At 38.8% G+C, this 21,015-nt stretch overlaps 2 protein-coding genes across 2 annotated transcripts in view; both read right to left on the reverse strand.

Moving 5' to 3' along the window:
- Positions 1–366: 366 nt before the first annotated feature.
- On the reverse strand, positions 367–7,534 carry LOC136437576 (embryonic protein UVS.2-like). The gene is made up of 7 exons (XM_066432194.1): positions 7,492–7,534; positions 7,220–7,324; positions 5,860–5,976; positions 3,151–3,312; positions 1,837–2,056; positions 1,550–1,671; positions 367–602 (listed from the first exon to the last, which is right to left on the reverse strand). Exons 1-7 carry the CDS (start codon positions 7,532–7,534, stop codon positions 367–369), a joined length of 1,005 nt encoding a protein of 334 aa, XP_066288291.1.
- Positions 7,535–9,355: 1,821 nt separating this feature from the next.
- LOC136437577 (cubilin-like) overlaps positions 9,356–21,015 on the reverse strand; it is a 45,768-nt gene continuing 34,108 nt past the window's right edge. Inside the window, exons 19-28 of the mRNA XM_066432196.1 lie at positions 17,098–17,214; positions 16,257–16,472; positions 15,031–15,143; positions 14,632–14,867; positions 14,341–14,462; positions 13,149–13,377; positions 12,885–12,997; positions 11,486–11,602; positions 10,679–10,840; positions 9,356–9,510 (exon numbers count right to left, since the gene is read on the reverse strand). Coding sequence (XP_066288293.1) covers positions 9,356–9,510; positions 10,679–10,840; positions 11,486–11,602; positions 12,885–12,997; positions 13,149–13,377; positions 14,341–14,462; positions 14,632–14,867; positions 15,031–15,143; positions 16,257–16,472; positions 17,098–17,214 — 1,580 coding nt within the window. The remainder of the gene's footprint in view (positions 9,511–10,678; positions 10,841–11,485; positions 11,603–12,884; positions 12,998–13,148; positions 13,378–14,340; positions 14,463–14,631; positions 14,868–15,030; positions 15,144–16,256; positions 16,473–17,097; positions 17,215–21,015) is intronic.

A 21,015-nucleotide genomic window follows, 5' to 3' on the forward strand; every position in this document is an offset into this window, starting at 1 on the left:
AAGCCACAAGGACCTAGAAAAATCGCACTTCGTTTTGCTAACCACAAACATACCAGGTATAGAGCGCCTCAATTCTCTTCTCTTTGTCCAGGAAAGTACCTTACCTTCGTAAGAGATCTGGAACCCCTTAGCCGTTAAACTTCCGTCCGATGTAAAGCTCATGAACATCTTGTTAGATGTACTGGTGATGGGGTCGACTGACAATTCGCCTGTTAAGCTGGAGATCAACATAAGTCGTGACTATCTATTATACCCTGAGAGTATTGAAACATTGAATTCCAAAGCTAGCACCTTGATTTCGGAAGCTAGCAATTGACATAAGACATCATTAGAACTACTGACAGCATCATCCGAACTGCATTGTTGTCAGTACCTTCTGTAACAGTCCTTCCCTTGATTTCTGTCACTGTCTCCATCGTAGATGGTCAAAATGTCCAAACGGTCCTCGATGTTGAAGCTGTCAAACGTGAGACGAACATGTTGCCCTTCTGACACGATGATCGTCCACTCACAGGTCTCATTGTTGCCGTAGTCATTGGGATAGTTCGGTGAAGTCACAGTACCTCCTGGGGGTGCCGTCAGGGTAAGTCCACATCTAAAGTCTAAGGAGAGGATAATTTAGTTCAACCTTTCAATTTAGCTTCTAGATAATTAAAATTGTTAATCTGTCCCTTCTATGCTTTCATTGATCATTTTTACAACTGCCTTGTCTCAATCCTCAATGTTTTTTGTAGTGAGATTAATTTTTCTTTAAATATCAAAGATCCTTCTAAATCTTACTAATTTGATGTTATATGTGTTTTTACCCCAGCTGTGGCGATGTATCTAATGCATGTAAATTACCCTGTACCTGAACCTGCAAATGGTTCAGGTACATGGCAGGATCTCAACTTAACCCTATCTAGACTTAGGGCTAAACGTGCCCGCAACTTTGACGTCCCATAACGTCTGCACGACGAGTGCTAGGATTAACGAACTTAGTGACTTTTCCTAGAATTTAGTTTGCAACAATCCTATAGTAATAGTATAAGCTTATCATTGTGTTGCCATGGCAGCGGGTTTCTCACAGGCATATTCTATGAAATTCATTAATTTCGGTTTAAACAATGAGGTTTCAAGGCTTTTTTGCTCTACCACATTTGTTTTCCTACAGTATTAAGATCATATGTAATACATTATTAGGTGAGCCAGAAAACTCTCCTCTTGGGTGGTCAGTGCATTTAAGATTAATGTCACAGGTGACCGAAACATGAATAGCGTGATTTTTCCTTAGTTTGCTTCATAGAAAAGTAAACTTTTAGATTATAATTCTTTTCCTTCAATCAAATGTATCACCATCAATGTTTTAGTAGGGTACTGTCTTGTTCAGACTACTCTGGCATTTGTTTACAATTGCTATTTTTGCTGTTTACTACTAACAGTGTATGTAAGCTTTTCCTTGGATAATTTTTTCTAATGTTTAGAATAAATGGAAGGCACCGTTTTGCTTACCACATACCAAATACCAAGTGCCTCACTTCTCTTCTCTCTTTCCAGGAGATAACATTACCTCTGTAAGAGAACCGAAACCCCTGAGCCGTTAAACTTTCGTCTGATGTAAACCTCACGAACATCTTGTTGGTTGTACTGATGATGGGGTCGATTGTCACGACTGACAAGTCACCTGTTAAGCTGGAGATCAACATAAATCGTAACTATTCATGTTACCCTGAAAGTATCGATGCTGCGAATTCTGCAGATAACTATTGGCATAACAATTTATCATCAGAATTACTGATTGCATCATCCAAACTGCTTTGCTTTAGAAAAAACATGTTTGGCGGTCTACGTTATTACCTCTGCAACTGTGGATCACTATCGCTGTGTCCATCGTAGATGGTCAATATGTCAATACCGTCCTCGGCATTGAAGCTGTCGAGCGTGAGACGAACGAATCGTCCTTCTGGCACGGTGATCGTCCACGTACAATTCTCATTGTTGCCGTAGTCATTTGGATAGTTTGGTGATGTCAAAGTACCTTCTGGAGGAGCCGTCAGGGTAAATCCACATCCTGGGTCTGTTGGTAGGAGAAAATATAAGAACGCGGAACACTAAAAATGGGATATCTTGTGATCAGAGTATACTCCTCTTTTACTGCGATCACAAATTAACCCATTGCTGAGTCTTATTGAACTGTTCGAAGATGCGGACGACGACTTGGATGCTTTTATTCCACTTTTCAACACAGTGGCTGGCTTTCATGCTCCTCTTGGACGTTTCACAGTCCGTGCTCACTCCGTGCCTTGGCTGAGCGCAGAGCTGTGGTTCTGTCTGCAATCTGACATGGAAGTCTACAAGAAACTCAGAAACTACGTTGGTAAGCTAAACATAAATAACAATAAACACTACTTTAGATCTAAGATGACTGATATTCGAAGGATCCAAAACATGGATGGAAGATAACTAATCCATTATCCGAAGTATCGCCTCGAAGACTGGCTCTTCTGGCTTCCAGCTAACTTAGCGTGGATATCGGCGTTCTGCTGCAATTTTCTGTTTGTATGTACATTACTTGTTTTGCTTTGTCTGTAACGCATTGACAATCACTGAGCTGAAGAACCCTGGATAACGGTGTCAATCCTAATAGAATAGGATATCTTTTGTTAATTCGTAACATAAGATGCCAATTTTTATGGCTTCCGTTACGACCCCACCGGACCACACACAAGCTTTAAAGTATAATCAAAACTTCTACAATAATGGACCAATTGCGGTTAAAAAACAAATTGTACGAAGTTGTAAGAGACATATGCAAGCAAACCGTAGGTAGGATTTTTTTTCAAAGATGAAATATTTTGATATGGCACATATAGATATCTTCCGAGGTTCAAATGGAACTTATACCGTCGGGTTTGGGTTAAAGTATGCAATCGAAACACATACGGAGTTGACAGACGAATCCAAGATGGCGGCTGCACGGCATATCATTCCATTCACCAAAACAGTTATTCTGAACTTCGGCGCAGTCTTCGTCACCGCCAGCATCGTTCGGCTCACCGGGGTTCCAGTTGCTATAGCCGGATGATGCAAGTGTTTGACTGTCTTCAAATACCCACTGACCTTCGTCGTTGGTGTCAGTCAATCCAATCCATCGTTGATGTGAATGTGTACCTCCAAGACCGTTGATGAAAGAGTTCGTCGCTCTGTTTTTAGGCATAGCCAACAGTGCCCTGTCTGTCATACACGTCTGTTTGGCCTCATGGTAAGTCTTTGGTTCAGCAAAGTACTTGTAGCAAACTCCATTAAAACTGACGTAGGCTGCTATTGGACATACTGTAGAAGAAGAAATGGATAAATGTAACACTACACGTGTTGAATAGTGGATTGATAATAATTGACACTTCGCTGTTGCGATGGGTGCACCAAATATTCAGTACGTTACTACACATTGACAGCAATGTCAGCTGCACTCCTTCATCGGCTAGATAATTGTGGGATATCACAACAATAGAATTGAACAGATATTGCGACTTCCACAACACATATTGAGTACGTCAATACTTTCCAACATACATACTAATCCATTACTACTATCCGTTAATAGTGCGGACAATAATATATATATTTATTTATTTATTGCACTTCTCCATAAAAATGAAAGGCATGACGGAACAGGTGTACCCCCGCAGGGGTCACCTTTTCAAGGCCGCCATGCTGAAAAATACAAAATTATACACAAAATCATGTGAATGATGTGCCCGCGCCACATTTTCACATCCTATACCTCCTGAACGATGTGTGCTAAGACTACCAAACTTGGTTACTTTTCCTAGAATTTAGTTTGCAACAATTTTAAAGTATTTGTATAAGTTCGTCATTTTTGGTGTTGCCATGGCAACGAGTTTCTGACGGGCATATTTTTAAAAATTTACTAATTTCAGTTTAAACAATGAGATTTCAAGGCTTTCTTGCTCTGCCACATTTGTTTTCCTACATCATTAAGATCCTATGTAATCAAATGTAACTTTCATTATTGAATATTCATAAATTATGCTACTTTGATGACGTCATCGGTCAAAATCCACGATGGCGGACAACACCATTGTCTACGTATAAACAGGCTTTTTACCCTTCAAATTCGCCCATACCTGCTATGTTTTCAGCAAAAAACAAATTAACGTTTCTAGTCTAATTTCAATTTTTGTGGGGGTAGTAAGTAACAAAAATTGTATTTCTGAAAACTTTCAAGATCGCCTATCCAAGATGGCGGATCCCAATTGATAGCTTGAGGCATATGACGTCATTCTATGACGTCATTTTGACGTCAAAGCAGTTACCATTGGTAACAGAAGTCATACTTCAATATCAATGAAATACCATTTTTTGTTAAATGATCGGTTAATACCATCAGGTATTATGGGATAAAAAATGACATTAGTGACGTCATAATTTCTTCATAATACGTCATAACAGTACCAAAATTGCAGGAATTATAAATGTTTACATTTTCAGCACTCTCTAAAGATTTGGTGATGATACCCAATACCTTTTGGGAGTTATGAGGGGGGCGAATGACCCCCCCCCCCCCCGTCCAAGAAGTCTAAAAAAAAGCCCGGTCTAGATAGGGTTAAGTCAACTCAACAAGATATACAATACAAAGGTAGAGATGAATTAAAGAAACAGCACAAGATTCACAATGAGGTAGTGATTTGAACGTTACAAATTAGCGAGGCCTAGTAGCCAGACAAGTTGAGCAACTGCACGCTAGTGACCCTGTACAGGGTTGTTCTAAGTTGAAGGATTTGCAAAACCTATTACCCATGGATGAAACGAGTTTCTTCTTGAAGATAGCCACATCGGCAGGGCTCGAAGCACATGCTCCAAGCCCTCTTGTTACATTATCAAGGTTGTTCTAAATCGAGATGAGGCGAGGTGTGAACGAGGATGCAAATGTTGATGTTTTTACTCTAGGTGGAACTAACAGGTATGTAGTAAGACTACGGGGTGTTCTTGAAGTAAAGTTAGCCAGCCTCGCTACATTTCCGAGTCGAACACCTTTGCATGGGACTTAACAAATGTTACAACATCGGATATATCCCTTCTGTAAGACAGAGGCAGCAAGCCTAGGCTAGACAGTTTTGACTTGTAGTCGAGGTGACCCACGGAAGGCCCAAGAATGCATTTCAGACACCCTCAAGAAGGGCTGTGAGCTTACGTGACGTAGGGCTACAAAGTGGCGAGCAATATTCCAGTACACTTCTGACGATGGAAAGGTACAAGGCTTTCCGAATGTCAGAATTGGAATTGAAGCCTATGGTACGTAAAACCAAGCAATGAATTTGCTTTAGCTACCGTACTGACAACGTGGTTGTGCCACTTAAGGTTAGATTTTGCGGTGACACCAAGGTTAGACATGTTGTCCACTACAGTTAAAGATGAACCTGGCATGTAATAGTTGTAAGTGATAGGACACTTGGAACGAGTAAATCACCTTTCGATGATGACTTTCCATACAAGCACAAAAACCAGGTGGGCATTGATGAGACTATTGACCACGGCAGCTGTCTATGGGCTATACCACTGTACTCTCATCAAGGGGGTGTCGAACTTTAATAGTGCAGTACCTGAAACTTTCACTAAGGGGCACAGAATTGCCAGCTTTCTTCGGATTCTGAATATGTACCCACATACTAAAACCCATATAAATCCAAATCCAGTATCCTGAGTTACAGACGATATACATGTAGCACACAATCATTACCAAAAGCAATACCTTTTGCTATGATCAAATGATATATCATTACATTGTGATCATTATATTTCAAATCACGACCACATTTGAGAACACGACGTCTTTTTAACAAAATCATGGTCGCTCACCCTTGCAGTCCAACTCATCCTCTGCTTGCGGACAGTCTTCATTCACTCCATCGCACCAATTGTCATTAGGGATGCAAGAGCCGTCAAAACACTGGCGTTCATTTAGCCCGCAGCCAGCTTGGGAAAGGAAAGGCAGGTATATGGAAATGTAACATAGCCTATAGACATATATGATATTATAAGCTCGCATTCATGGTCGTCTCCGAATGCACATTATAAGATAATTAAATTAAAAAGGCAACGGTGATATATTTTCTTGGGTGGCAATCACTGAATCAAACTGGGCCCACTGTACATCAGCCCTTTATTTGGGGTTAGATAATACGTCAGTCTTGTCATATGGCTTTGACATAGCTCAAGAAAGCATTAGGCTGGTCTTCGATGTTAGTTTCCAAAATGGCTTTTTTTTTTATTTTGCTCCCAAAAACAGCTTTTTGGGAGTTCTACTATTCAGAGAAACATCGATAAAGACTCGCTCAAAATGTCAATGAAAATGTTATTTTTTTAATTATTTTCTTCGACTTAGAACTAAAAAATACCTATTCGTTTTGGGATTTTTTGATTTCTGATTTAAAGTTTAGCTGATGTTGAAAAAAATTGAAAAAAATCAAATTTTTGGGACATATTTTTGCACTAAATTAGAGTAACTCCAAAAAGAGAGTTTAATAAAAATCCCAAAATCTCGAATTAACCGTTAAAATCTTTTTGAGCCGTCAATGGGGTAAGGTGGATTCTACATGGAGTCCGTCCTTAAAGATGTTTGAACGCATGTTACGACGCACGGATAGGGAATGTGATAATTGACACTTGCGTAAAATATCCTTGTAATATTCAAGGTCACCAACAATGAAGCAAGTAGCTTTGTTACATGTGTCCACAACAAAGTGCCCGAATAGATGTACTGTTCAGAAGATTGTTAACATGCAATGACCGCAGGAACAAGGGATTGACGGAGAGTCGTGATTTGTGGTATGTAGATAGCTATCATTGACGTAGTTAATCATTCAAATCAGCTGATGAATCAATGCGGAAATTCCATAGATTTAATGCGTTTAATGATACGACTTAAAACATATCACACATGTAACTGAGAAAGACAGGAACATCGATGGATATCAATTATTCTAATGTGAAAGCCTAGTTTGAATAATTGACGAAAAATATTATGATACCATATTGGTTAAATTTGTACTGGTGGCGTAAGCAAACCAAAACATGAGATATAAGAACCGACATTTCAGCTGCAGTACCATTGAAAGCCACAAGGACCTAGAAAAATCGCACTTCGTTTTGCTAACCACAAACATACCAGGTATAGAGCGCCTCAATTCTCTTCTCTTTGTCGAGGAAAGTACCTTACCTTCGTAAAAGATCTGGAACCCCTTAGCCGTTAAACTTCCGTCCGATGTAAAGCTCACGGACATCTTGTTAGATGTACTGGTGATGGGGTCGACTGACAATTCGCCTGTAAAGCTGGAGATCAACATAAATTATGACTATTTATAATACCCTGAGAGTATTGAAACATTGAATTCCGAAGCTAGCACCTTGATTTCGGAAGCTAGCAATTGACATAATGATTCATCATTAGAACTACTGACAGCATCATCCGAACTGCATTGTTGTTAGTACCTTCTGAAACAGTCATTCCTTTGAGTTTTGTCACTGTCTCCATCGTAGATTGTCAAAATGTCAAAACGGTCCTCGGTGTTGAAACTGTCAAGCGTGAGACGAACATGTCGCCCCTCTGACACGATGATCGTCCACTCACAGGTCTCATTGTTGCCGTAGTCATTGGGATAGTTCGGTGAAGTCACAGTACCTCCTGGGGGAGCCGTCAGGGTAAGTCCACATCTAAAGTCTAAGGAGAGGATAATTTAGGTCGACCTTTCAATTTAGCTTCTAGATAATTAAAATTGTTAAACAGTCCCTTCTATGCTTTCATTGATCATTTTTACAACTGCAAGGTCCAAGCCTCAATATTTTTTGTAGTGAGATTAATTTTTTTATATTAATTTCAAAGATCCTTCTAAATCTTACTAAGCTGATGTTGTATGTGTCTTAACCCCAGCTGTGGCGATGTATCTAATGCATGTTAATTACCCTGTACCTGAACCTGCAAATGGTTCAGGTACATGGCAGGATCTCAACTTAACCCTACCCAGACTTAGGGCTTAACGTGCCCGCGGCAACTTTGACGTCCTATACTGTCTGCACGACGAGTGATGGGACTAACGAACTTAATGACTTTTCCTAGAATTTAGTTTGCAACAATCTTATAGTAATAGTATGTTTTCATTATTTATGTTGCCATGGCAACGGGTTTCTCACAGGCATATTTGATGAAATTCATTAATTTCGGTTTAAACAATGAGGTTTCAAGGCTTATTTGCTCTACCAAATTTGTTTTCCTACGGTATGAAGATCATATGTAAAAGAATTACGTGTTTATTTGGAAAAATAATTATTAGGTGAACTAGAAACTCTCCTCTTAGGTGGTCAGTGCATTTAAGATTAATGTTACAGGCAACCAAAACATGAATATTGTGATTTTTTAAATTATTTTGCCTCATAGAAAAGTAAACTTTTAGTTTATGATTTTTTTCCTTCAATCAAATTAATCACCATCAATGTTTTGGTAAGGTATTTAAAATAATTCAAATATAGTTACATTACATTACTGCTGCTGACATACTCTCTTGTTCAGACTACTCTGACATTTGTTTACAATTGCTATTTTTGTTGTGTACTACTAACAGCGTATGTAAGCTTTTCCTTGGATAAGTTTGTGCTAATGTTTAATATAAATGGAAGGCACCGTTTTGCTTACCATATACCAAATACTAAGTGCCTCACTTCTCTTGTCTCTTTACAGGAGAGAACATTACCTCTGTAAGAGAACTGAAACCCCTGAGCCGTTATACTTCCGTCTGATGTAAACCTCACGAACATCTTGTTGGTTGTACTAGTGATGGGGTCGATTGTCACGACTGACAAGTCACCTGTTAAGCTGAATATCAACATAAATCGTAACTATACATGTTACCCTGAATTCTGTAGATAGCAATTGGCATAAGAATTTATAATCAGAATTACTAATTGCGTCATCCAAACTGCTTTGCTGTTTGAAAACATGTCTGGCCGTCGACATCATTACCTTTGTAACTGTTTATCACTATCACTGTGTCCATCGTAGATGGTCAATATGTCAATACCGTCCTCGGTATTGAAGCTGTCGAGCGTTAGACGAACGAATCGTCCTTCTGGCACGGTGATCGTCCACGTACAATTCTCATCGTTGTTGTAGTCATCTGGATAATTTGGTGATGTCACAGTACCTTCTGGAGGAGCCGTCAGGGTAAACCCACATCCTGGGTCTGTTGGTAGGAGAAAATATGAGAACGCGGACCACTAAAAATTGGTTATCTTGTGATCAGTGTATACTCCTCTTTTACTGCGATCACAAATTAACCCATTGCTGAGTCTTATTGAACTGTTAGAAGATGCGGATTACGACTTGGATGTTTTTATTCCACTTTTCAACGCAGTGGTTGATTTCCATGCTCCTGATGGACGTTTCACAGTCCGTGCTCACTCCGTGCCTTGGCTGAGCGCAGAGCTGTGGTTCTGTCTGCAACCCGACATGGAAGTCTACAAGAAACTCAGAAACTATGTTGTTAAGCTAAACATAAAGAACACTGGACACTACTTTAAATCTAAGATGACTGATATTCGAAGGATCCAAAACATGGATGGAAGATAACTAATCCATTATCCCAAGTATCGCCTCGAAGACTGGCTCTTCTGGCTTCCAGCTACCTTAGCTTGGTTATCGGCGTTCTGCTGGGGCTGCGTGTGGGTCAGCACAATTATAAGTATTCATATTATTGTATATCAATTTTCTGTTTGTATGTAAATTACTTGTTTTGCTTTGTCTGTAACGCATTGACAATCATTGAGCTGAAGAGCCCTGGATAACGTTGTCAATGACAGGAAATAAAATGAATGAAATAGATAAATAGATAAATAAATAAATAGATGGTTGGATAAAGAAATGAAATGATATATATGTGGGTATGGTGAACCTCCTGATGACAGAACTTGGTACTGTAGCAGAACCTCTGGTTATCATATCTGAAAAACGGTTCCAGCAATAGGATGCAAATTACATGGTAGATCTTCGGGAAGGTAGATTTAAGGAAGAAGTGGTACAGGTTTGGGCCCCCTAGAAGCTTACTATCGACCTAAAGGACGTTATGTGATAGCAATACTTAATAATAAATGCCTGTAATAGAATAGCATTTCTTTTGTTAATTCGTAACATAAGATGCCAAATTTTCTGGCTTCCGTTACGACCCCACCGGACCACACACAAGCTTTAAAGTATAATCAAAACTTCTACAATGATGAACCAATTGCGGTTAAAAAAACAAATTGTACGAAGTTGTAAGAGACATATGCAAACAAAACGTAGGTAGGATTTTTTTTCAAAGACGAAATATTTTGATATGGCACATATAGATATCTTCCGAGGTTCAAAAGGAACTTATACCGTCGGGTTAGGGTTAAAGTATGCAATCGAAACACATACGGAGTTGACAGACGAATCCAAGATGGTGGCTGCACGGCATATCATTCCATTCACCAAAACAGTTATTCTGAACTTCGGCGCAGTCTTCGTCACCGCCAGCATCGTTCGGCTCACCGGGGTTCCAGTTGCTATAGCCGGATGATTTAAGTGTTTGACCGTCTTCAAATACCCACTGACCTTCGTCGTCGGTGTCAATCAATCCAATCCATCGTTGATGTGAATATGTACCTCCAAGACCGTTGATGAAAGAGTTCGTCGCTCTGTTTTTAGGCAAAGCCAACAGTGCTCTGTCTGTCATACACGTCTGTTCGGCCTCATGGTAAGTCGTTGGTTCAGCAAAGTACTTGTAGCAAACTCCATTAAAACCAACGTAGCCTGCTTTTGGACAAACTGTAGAAGAAAACATCGAGGAAATGTAAAACTTTACATATTGAATAGTGGATTGATAATAATTGACACAGTGAACAGCTGTTGCGATGGGTGCACCAAATATTCAATACGTTATTACACATTAACAGCAATGTTAGCTGTACTCTTACATGGGCTAGATAATTGTGCGACTTCCATAACAATAGAATTGAACGGCTATTGCGACTTCCACAGCAGACACTGAGTATATCCGAAAATACATACTAATTCATAAAGAATATCTTCGGTTATAAGTGCGGACAAACATATATACAATCACAAAAACCGGCTGACCATTTATGAGGCTATTGACCTCGGCAGCTCTCTCTCTATGGACTATACCACTGTACAGCATCAATGAGGTGTCGGTGTTTAATAGTGCAGTACCTGAAACTTTATCTAATGAGCACAAAATCGCCGGCTTTCTTCGGAATCTGAATATCTACCCGCATACTAAAATCCATACAAATCCGACAACAGTATCCTTACAGACGGTAACACACAAACACTACAGAAAACAGTATTTCCTTTCTGATCAAATCATATATCATTTCATTGTAATCATATTTTGAATCACGATCACATTTGAGAACACGACGTCCTTTTAATAAAATCATGGTCACTCACGCCTGCAGTCTAACTCATCCTCTGATTGCGGACAGTCTTCATTCACTCCATCGCACCAATTGTCATTAGGGATGCAAGAGCCGTCAAAACACTGACGTTCATTCAGCCCGCAGCCAGCTTGGGAAAGGAAAGGCGTGTATATGGAAATGTAACATAGCCTTCAGGCATATATGACAGTATAAGCTCGCATTCATGGTCGTCTCCGAATGAACATAATAAGATAATTAAACTAAAAAGGCAACGGTGATATATTTTCTTCTTCACCGGGAGTGGGGATGGTGGTAATCACTGAATCAAACTGGGCCCACTGTACATCAGCCCTTTATTTGGGGTTAGATATTACGTCATTCTTGTCATATGGATTTGACATAGCTCCAGAAAGCATTAGGCTGGTCCTCGATGTTAGTTTCCAAAATGGTTTTTTATAGATTTTGCTCCCAAAAACGATTATTTACAGCTTTTAGGGAGTTCTATTATTCAGAGAAACTTCGATAAGGACTCGCTCAAAATGTCAATGAAAATGCTATTTTTTTTTATTTTTTTTATTCGACTTAGAACTAAAAAAAGACTATCCGTCTTTGTGATTTTTTTAAATTCTGATTTTAAGTTTAGCTGATGTTAAAAAAGAATGAAGAAAATCAAATTTTTGGGACATATTTTTGCACTAAATTAGAATAACTCCAAATAGAGAGTTAAATATAAATCCCAAAATCTCGAATTAACCGTTAAAATCATTTTGAGCCGTCAATGGGGTAAGGTGGATTCTACATGGAGCCCGTCCTTAACGATGTTTGAACGCATGTTTCGACGCACGGATAGGGAGAATGATAATTGATACTTGCGTAAAATATCCTTGTAATATTCAAGGTCACCAACAATGAAGCAAGTAGCTTCGTTACATGTTAAATGTCTATAAGAAAGTGCCCGAATAGATGTACTTTCCAGAAGACTGTTAACATGGAATGACCGCAGGAACAAGGGATTGACGGACAGTCGCAATTTTTGGTATGTAGATAGCTATTATTGACGTAGCTAATCAAGCAAATCAGCTGATGAATCAATGCGGAAATTCTATAGATTTACTGCATTTAATGATCCGACTTAAAGCATATCACATAATGTAACTGAGAAAGACAGGAACATCGATGGATACCAATTATTCTAATGTGAAAGCCTAGTTTGAATAATTGATGAGAAAATATCATAATACCATATTGGTAATATTTGTACTGGTGGCGTAAGCATGCCCAGAACATGAGATATCAGAACCGACATTTCAGCTGCAGTACCACTGAAAGCCACAAGGACCTAGAAAAATCGCACTTCGTTTAACTAACCACAAACATACCAGGTATAGAGCGCCTCAATTCTCTTCTCTTTGTCCAGGAAAGTACCCTACCTTCGTAAGAGATCTGGAGCCCCCGAGCCGTTAAACTTCCGTCCGATGTAAAGCTCATGAACATCTTGTTAGATGTACTGGTGATGGGGTCGACTGACAACTCGCCTGTTAAGCTGGAGATCAACATAAATCGTGACTATCTATTATACCCTGAGAATATTGAAACCTTGAATTCCGAAGCTAGGACCTTGATTTCCGAACATCAAGCTAGAAATTGACATAAGGATTCATCATTAGAACTACTGACAGCATTGTTGTCAGTACCTTCTGTAACAGTCATTCCCTTGAGTTCTGTCACTGTCTCCATCGTAGATGGTCAAAATGTCAAAACGGTCCTCGGTGTTGAAGCTGTCAAGCGTGAGACGAACATGTCGTCCTTCTGACACGATGATCGTCCACTCACAAGTCTCATTGTTGCCGTAGTCATTGGGAAAGTTTGGTGAAGTCACAATACCCCCTGGGGGAGCCGTCAGGGTAAGTCCACATCTAAAGTCTATAAGAGAGGATAATTTAGTTCAACCTTTCAATTTAGCTTCTAGATAATTAAAATTGTTAATCTGTCCCTTCTATGCTTTCATTGATCATTTTTACAACTGCCTTGTCTCACATTGCAAGCTCCAATCCTCAATATTTTTTGTAGTGAGATTAATTTGTTTTATTAATATCAAAGATCCTTCTAAATCTTACTAAGCTGATGTTGTATGTGTCTTAACCCCAGCTGTGGCGATGTATGTAATGCATGTAAATTACCCTGTACCTGAACCTGCAAATGGTTCAGGTACATGGCAGAATCTCAAATTCAGCCTATCCAGACTTAGGGCTAAATGTGCCCGCAACTTTGACGTCCTATAACGTCTGCACGACGAGTGCTAGGATTAACGAACTTAGTGACTTTTCCTAGAATTTAGTTGGAAACAATCCTATAGTAATAGTATAAGCCTTTCATTATTTGTGTTGCCATGGCAACGGGTATCTCACAGACATATTTTACGAAATTCATTAATTTCGGTTTAAACAATGAGGTTTGAATGCTTTTTTGCTCTACCACATTTGTTTACAGTATTAAGATCATATGTAATACATTATTAGGTGAACCAGAAAACTCTCCTCTTGGGTGGCCAGTGCATTTAAGATTAATGTCAAAGTTAACCAAAACATGAATAGTGCGATTTTTCCTTTATTTGCGTCATAGAAAAGTAAACTTTTAGTTTATGATTCTTTTCCTTCAATCAAATTTATCACCATCAATGGTTTGGTAGGGTACTGTCTTGTTCAGACTACTCTGACATTTGTTTACAATTGCTATTTTTGCTGTTTACTACTAACAGTGTATATAAGCTTTTCCTTGGATAATTTTTTCTAATGTTTAATATAAATGGAAGGCACCGTTATGCTAACCACATACCAAATACCAAGTGCCTCACTTCTCTTCTCTCTTTCCGGGAGAGGACATTACCTCTGTAAGAGAACTGAAACCCCTGAGCCGTTATACTTCCGTCTGATGTAAACCTCACGAACATCTTGTTGGTTGTACTGATGATGGGGCCGATTGTCACGGCTGACAAGTCACCTGTTAAGCTGGAGATCAACATTAATCGTAACTATTCATGTTACCCTGAAAGTATCGATGCTGCGAATTCTGCAGATAACAATTGGCATAACAATTTATCATCAGAATTACTGATTGCATCATCCAAACTGCTTTGCCTTAGAATAAATAAACATGTTTGGCCGTCTACGTCATTACCTCTGCAACTGTGGATCACTATCACTGTGTCCATCGTAGATGGTCAATATGTCAATACCGTCCTCGGTATTGAAGCTGTCGAGAGTGAGACGAACGAATCGTCCTTCTGGCACGGTGATCGTCCACGTACAATTCTCATCGTTGTTGTAGTCATTTGGATAGTTTGGTGATGTCACAGTACCTTCTGGGGGAGCCGTCAGGGTAAATCCACATCCTGGGTCTGTTGGTAGGAGAAACTATGAGAACGCGGAACACTAAAAATGGGTTATCATGTGATCAGAGTATAATCTTCTTATACTGTGATCGCAAGATAACCCATTTCGGAGTCTTGTTGAACTGTTCGAAGATGCGGACGATGCCTTGGATGTTTTTATTCCACTTTTCAACACAGTGGCTGACTTTCATGCTCCTGTTGGACGTTTCACAGCCCGTGCTCACTCCGTGCTTTGGCTGAGCGCAGAGCTGTGGTTCTGTCTGCAATCTGACATGGAAGTCTACAAGAAACTCAGAAACTACGTTGGTAAGCTAAACATAAATAACAATAAACACTACTTTAGATCTAAGATGACTGATATTCGAAGGATCCAAAACATGGATGGAAGTAACTAATCCATTATCCCAAGTATCGCCTCGAAGACTGGCTCTTCTGACTTCTAGCTCACTAAGCTTGAATATCGGCGTTCTGCTGCAATGTTCTGTTTGTATGTACATTACTTGTTTTGCTTTGTCTGTAACGCATTGACAATCACTGAGCTGAAGAACCCTGGATAACGATGTCAATGACAGAAAATAAAATGAATAAAATAGATAAATAAATAAATAGATAAATAAATAAATAAATAGATAGATAGATAGATAGATAGATAGATAGATAGATAGATAGATAGATAGATAGATAACGAAATGAAATGATATATATGTGGGTATGGTGAACCTCCTGATGACAGAACTTGGTACTGTAGCAGAACCTCTGGTTATCATATCATATCATATCTGAAAAACGGTTCCAGCAATTGGATGCAAATTACATGGTAGATCTTGGGAAGGTAGATTTAAGGAAGAAGTGGTACAGGTTTGGGCCCCCTAGAAGCTAACTATCGACCTAAAGGACGTTATGTGATAGCAATACTTAATAATAAATGCCTGTAATAGAATAGGATCTCTTTTGTTAATTCGTAATATAAGATGCCAGATTTTCTGGCTTCCGTTACGACCCAACCGGACCACACACAAGCTTTAAAGTATAATCAAAACTTCTACAATAATGGACCAATTGCGGTTAAAAGAACAAATTGTACGAAGTTGTAAGAGACATATGCAAACAAATTGTAGGTAGGATTTTTTTTCAAAGATGAAATATTTTGATATGGCACATAATAATATCTGCCGAGGTTTGAATGGAACTTATACCGTCGAATTAGGGTTAAGTATGCAATCGAAAAACATACGGAGTTGACAGACGAATCCAAGAAGGTGGCTACACGGCACATCATTCCATTCATCAAAACAGTAATCCTGAACTTCGGCGCAGTCTTCGTCACCGCCAAAATCATTCGGCTCACCTGGGTTCCAGTTGCTATAGCCGGATGATTTAAGTGTTTGACCGTCTTCATATACCCACTGACCTTCGTTGTTGGCGTCAGTCAACCCGATCCATCGTTTTATATTTGAATGTGTACCTCCAAGATCGTGGATGATAGAGTTGGTCGCTCTGTCTTTAGGCATAGCCAATAGTGCCCTGTCTGTCATACACGTCTGTCTGGCAATATAGTATGTCTTTGGTTCAGCAAAGTACTTGTAGCAAACTCCATTGAACCTTACGTAGCCTGCTATTGGACATACTGTATAAAAAGAAATGGACAAAATTGAACACTACACGTGTTGAATAGTGAATGGATAATAATTGACACAGGGAACAGCCGTTGCGAAGGGTGCGCCGAATATACAGTACGTTATTACACATTTACATCAATATTGGTTGTACTCTTACATGGGCTAGATTACATTTGGCGATAGTACAACAATGAAATTAAACAGCTTTTGTGACTTCCAATGCGAACATACTAACCCATAAACTATATCTTCGGTTTTAAGTGTGGACAAACATGTATACAATCACACAAACCGGATGACCATTGATGAGGCTATTGACCTCAGTAGCTGTCTATGGACTATGCCACTCTACTATCATTAAGGGGGTGTCGGCTTTTGATAGTACACTACCTGAGACTTGAACTAATGGACACAAAATCACCAGCTTTCTTCGGAATCTGAAGATCTACCCGCATGCTAAAATCTATCCAAATCCAACAACAATATCTTTATAGACGGTAACACACAAACACTACAAAGAACAGTACCTCCTCCTCTGATCGGAAGATGTATCATTACATTGTGATCCTGATGTTGAAATCACGCCCACATTTGAGAACAAGACGTTTATATAACAAAATCATGGTCACTCACCCTTGCAGTCCAACTCATCCTCTCCTCGTCGACAGTCTTCTTTCACTCCATCGCACCAATTGTAATTAGGGATGCAAGGGCCGTCAAAACACTGGCGTTCATTCTGCTTGCAGCCAGCTTAAGAAGGGAACGACAGGTATATGGAAAGGTAACGTAGCCTTCAGGCACATATGCTAATGTAATCTCGCATATTATGCCCGTCTCCGAATGCAAATTAGAAGGTAATTAAACTAAAAAGGCAACGGTGATATATTTTCTTCTTCACCGGGAGTGGGAATGGTGGTAAACATTGACTGAAACTTAGCCCACTGTACATCAGCCAATCATTTGGGGTTAGATATTAGATCAGTCTTGTCATATGGATTTGACATAGCTCCAGAAAGCATTAGGCTAGATGTTAGTCTCCAAAATGGCTTTTTAAGATTTTGCTCCCAAATACGATTATTTTCAGCTTTCAGGGAGTTACGTTCTTTTATTCAGACAAACATCGATAAGGACAGGCTAAAAATGTCAATGAAAATATTAGTTCTTTATCTATTTTTTCGTCGACTAAGAAAAAAAATCGTTCTAGGGATTTTTTTCTATTTCTGATTTTAAGGTAAGTTGATGTTGACAAAAATGTAAAAAAAAGTTCAACTCAAAATGGAGAGCATGTTATAAAATCCTAAAATCTTGAAATAACCGTTGAAATGATTATGAGCCGTCAATGAGGTAAGATGGATTCTACATGAAGCCTGTCCTTAACAATGTTTGAACGCATGTCACGCTGCAAGGATAGGGGGAGTGGTGATTTACACTTACATAAAATATTCTTGTAATATTCAAGGTCACCAACAATGAACCAGTCAGCTTCGTTACATGCTACATGCCCACAACCATGTGCCCAAATACATGTACTGTCAAAAAAACTATTAAAACCCTTGAGCTGCCGCTCCCGGTTTATAGAAGAATTTAATTGCACGACAATTGTACATGGTACAAAGTATGGCAAGAATTCGTAAACATAATACAAAGAAGAAGTATAGAATAAAACTTAAAATCCTAATTACTAATGCAATACAATAAGGGCTAGTAAATATTTTGATATAGCATCCTAATTACAAATACAATACAATAAGGGCTAGCATACATTTTTATATAGCGTAGCAATTATGATCGAGTTGGTTTAATCATTAGTTTCGGTATTTTTCTTAATGTGAAAGCAGTCGTTAAGATATTTACCTATTTTCGTATTGCGGGGATCGTTGCATTTAAATATATACTCAAAACGGTTGGTAGTATCGATACTCTTAAAATTTGTTCTTGTTTAGAAACATGTGAATAACTTATTACGTAAAACCCGGGATGCAGAAACTTCTGAAGATTGACGCTTTCGGTCACTACCGGTTTATGGTATTCCCAGGAAGTGATGAAATCCTCCGGCAATTTAACTTCTAGTTTCTACTAATTTTCTCTAAACGTTAAATTACAGGCGGATTCAATTACTTCCAAAGTGCCAAAATTGTCAATCTGAAAACGTCTTTTGGAAGCTGACACCTTCCACAATCTCACTGCCGAGTTTGTTTCAAATTGGTAGATGTAGTCGTTAACGCAAGTTAGAAAGCGATTTGTAGGGAAATGGCCGATACGGATCTGAGTTTTAACGCGATTCACGTATTTTGATTGGTCGGGGTGTAAATGCAGTGTTGAAAAATTCGACATCGGTTGCGAAGTTGACAATGGTCGTGTTTTTGACGGTACAGAGGTATGACGGTACAGTGATATGTGTTGTGTACTATACTTTTACATAGTCTCACAATGGTAAATGCTATGTTGTACCAGCCTTATAGCCGTGTAGTCAGTTTAGCACCTAGGGAAATCCGTAGTCATAAAGTCACATACAGTTGTGTATTTCTTTTCTTATATGTGATACTGATATTGTCAGAATTCTCAAAACTTTATGGTCCATGTGCTAGTGGTTCTATGTGTGCTATAGTGGATTGTTAGGAAGCAGTGTGGAAAATATATGTTTTATTGTTTTCGTGTGTTTATTACCTTCGCCGGGAAGATTATGCCTTCGCGGTAAGGTTATGTTATCGTTACGCCAGCTGTTGGTTGGGTCCGTATGTATGTCAAGATCATAACTCGAGAATCTTCCTGATTTTTGGTAGGTGACTGGCGGTTGTGAAAATGGAGGTTAAGTTCGAAAATGGTTTACCTTGCATTTTCCTACAGTGCCCCAGTGGACTTTTTATGTTAGTGTGTTTTTATGTGACAACATAACTCGAGGAACTGTTGAATATATAGATTTATTAAAGGGGATGGTCAATCTCGATGATGGGCCTCCTAGGGGGTACTTTGGGTACTGCAGTGTAGCTTCAAAGTTTGCGGTCAAATTTTCTGCATGTGCTACGGTCATGATTTTTGTGTGGTAGACAGGCCATGCCACATGAAGTAAGTTGTATACGTCTGGGCCATCTGGCGGCTTGTTTGGAGCTGCAGCGGGTGTTTTTATATTATTTATTTTGACCTTTGGACATGAATAACTAGAATCATGGTCAACGGATCGTCATCATTGATTGTACGTAGATAGCTTGATTAATTTTTTTACATAATCGAATGCTCATTATGCAAATCAGGAGCTAACTTGCATAAGTAGTAAGGAAAGTTTATAAATTTGCTGCCTTTCAAAATATGACCCTCAAACATGTGACATTTATAGCTGAAAAAGAGAAAGGTATCGATAGATACCAATGATGCTAATAGCTACCTATTTTGCATGATTAATTAGAAAATACTTATTGAAAATACCGCAATGGTTAATGATTGGAATATCATTCCTATATCATGATAACAGCACCCCTTGTTCTAAAGGGCCTGAAGAAGCTGGCACTGAGAAGCTGTAATGGTGAGAAAATCTGGCAGCTTAAGTTAAGTTTTAATTTTTTCACATGTTACGTAAAAAGGACCAAAGGCTAGGGTTGGCAGTAAAAACTTGCATTAACCGTAGGAACATGGGATCGACGGACAGATATTTTTGGTATGTAGATAGCTATTTTTGACGTAGTTAATCATGGAACTCGTTAGCTGATTTGCATAATCAATGAGGAAATTCTATAGATTCACTGCGTTTGATGATGCGACTTTAAACATATCAGATATGGAACTGAAAAAGACAGGAACATCGATGGATATCAATTATTCAAATATGAAGACCTAGTTTGAATAATTGATGAGAAAATATCATGATACCATAGTGGGAAATTTTATACTTGTGGCATTAGCACGTCCAGAATGTGATCCATCAGAACCGACATTTCTGCTGCAGTACCATTGAAAAGCAAGAAAGACCTAAAATCACACTTCGTTTTGTTAATCATATACATTTCAAACAATGGTGGCAGGGGTAAAAAAGAAAGGGGTAAAAAATCGATTTGGCTCAAATGGATTTGAACAAGTTCAAAGCAACGGAGCAAGACTTCAAACTCTACAATCATTCATTCGATAGACAATATATCTGATTACCATTTGCCGTTTATTTTATTAGCTTGCTGCTAAAATTTTAATATATTGTATATTGTATATGACTCCAATTCACATTTTTGGTCAAATGTGAAAAATGACCTAATTTGGAGGACAACCACGTGACAACAAAATAAGACGCAAAACTTTGCAAACATGCATTTGATAGCAGTTATAAATAACCATGTAGCTATGGTACAAATTTCAAGCCAAACGAATCACCATCTTTGCACTTACAGCGCTTCAAAGTTGAGCAAAAATCACGTTTTTTGACATCCCTAAAACACTGCATTCTTTAGAGGCTGCCCAAGCACTTTAAATTGTCTTATAGAAAATTTCAAAGGTATCTTTAGAAAGCGGGAAAGTGGGTATTTTTAGGTCTGTTTAATTTTTTTCGTAATATTTAAGCGTTTGTTC

Source organism: Branchiostoma lanceolatum, chromosome 6, assembly GCF_035083965.1.
Source record: "Branchiostoma lanceolatum isolate klBraLanc5 chromosome 6, klBraLanc5.hap2, whole genome shotgun sequence".
Lineage (NCBI taxonomy): Eukaryota > Metazoa > Chordata > Leptocardii > Amphioxiformes > Branchiostomatidae > Branchiostoma > Branchiostoma lanceolatum.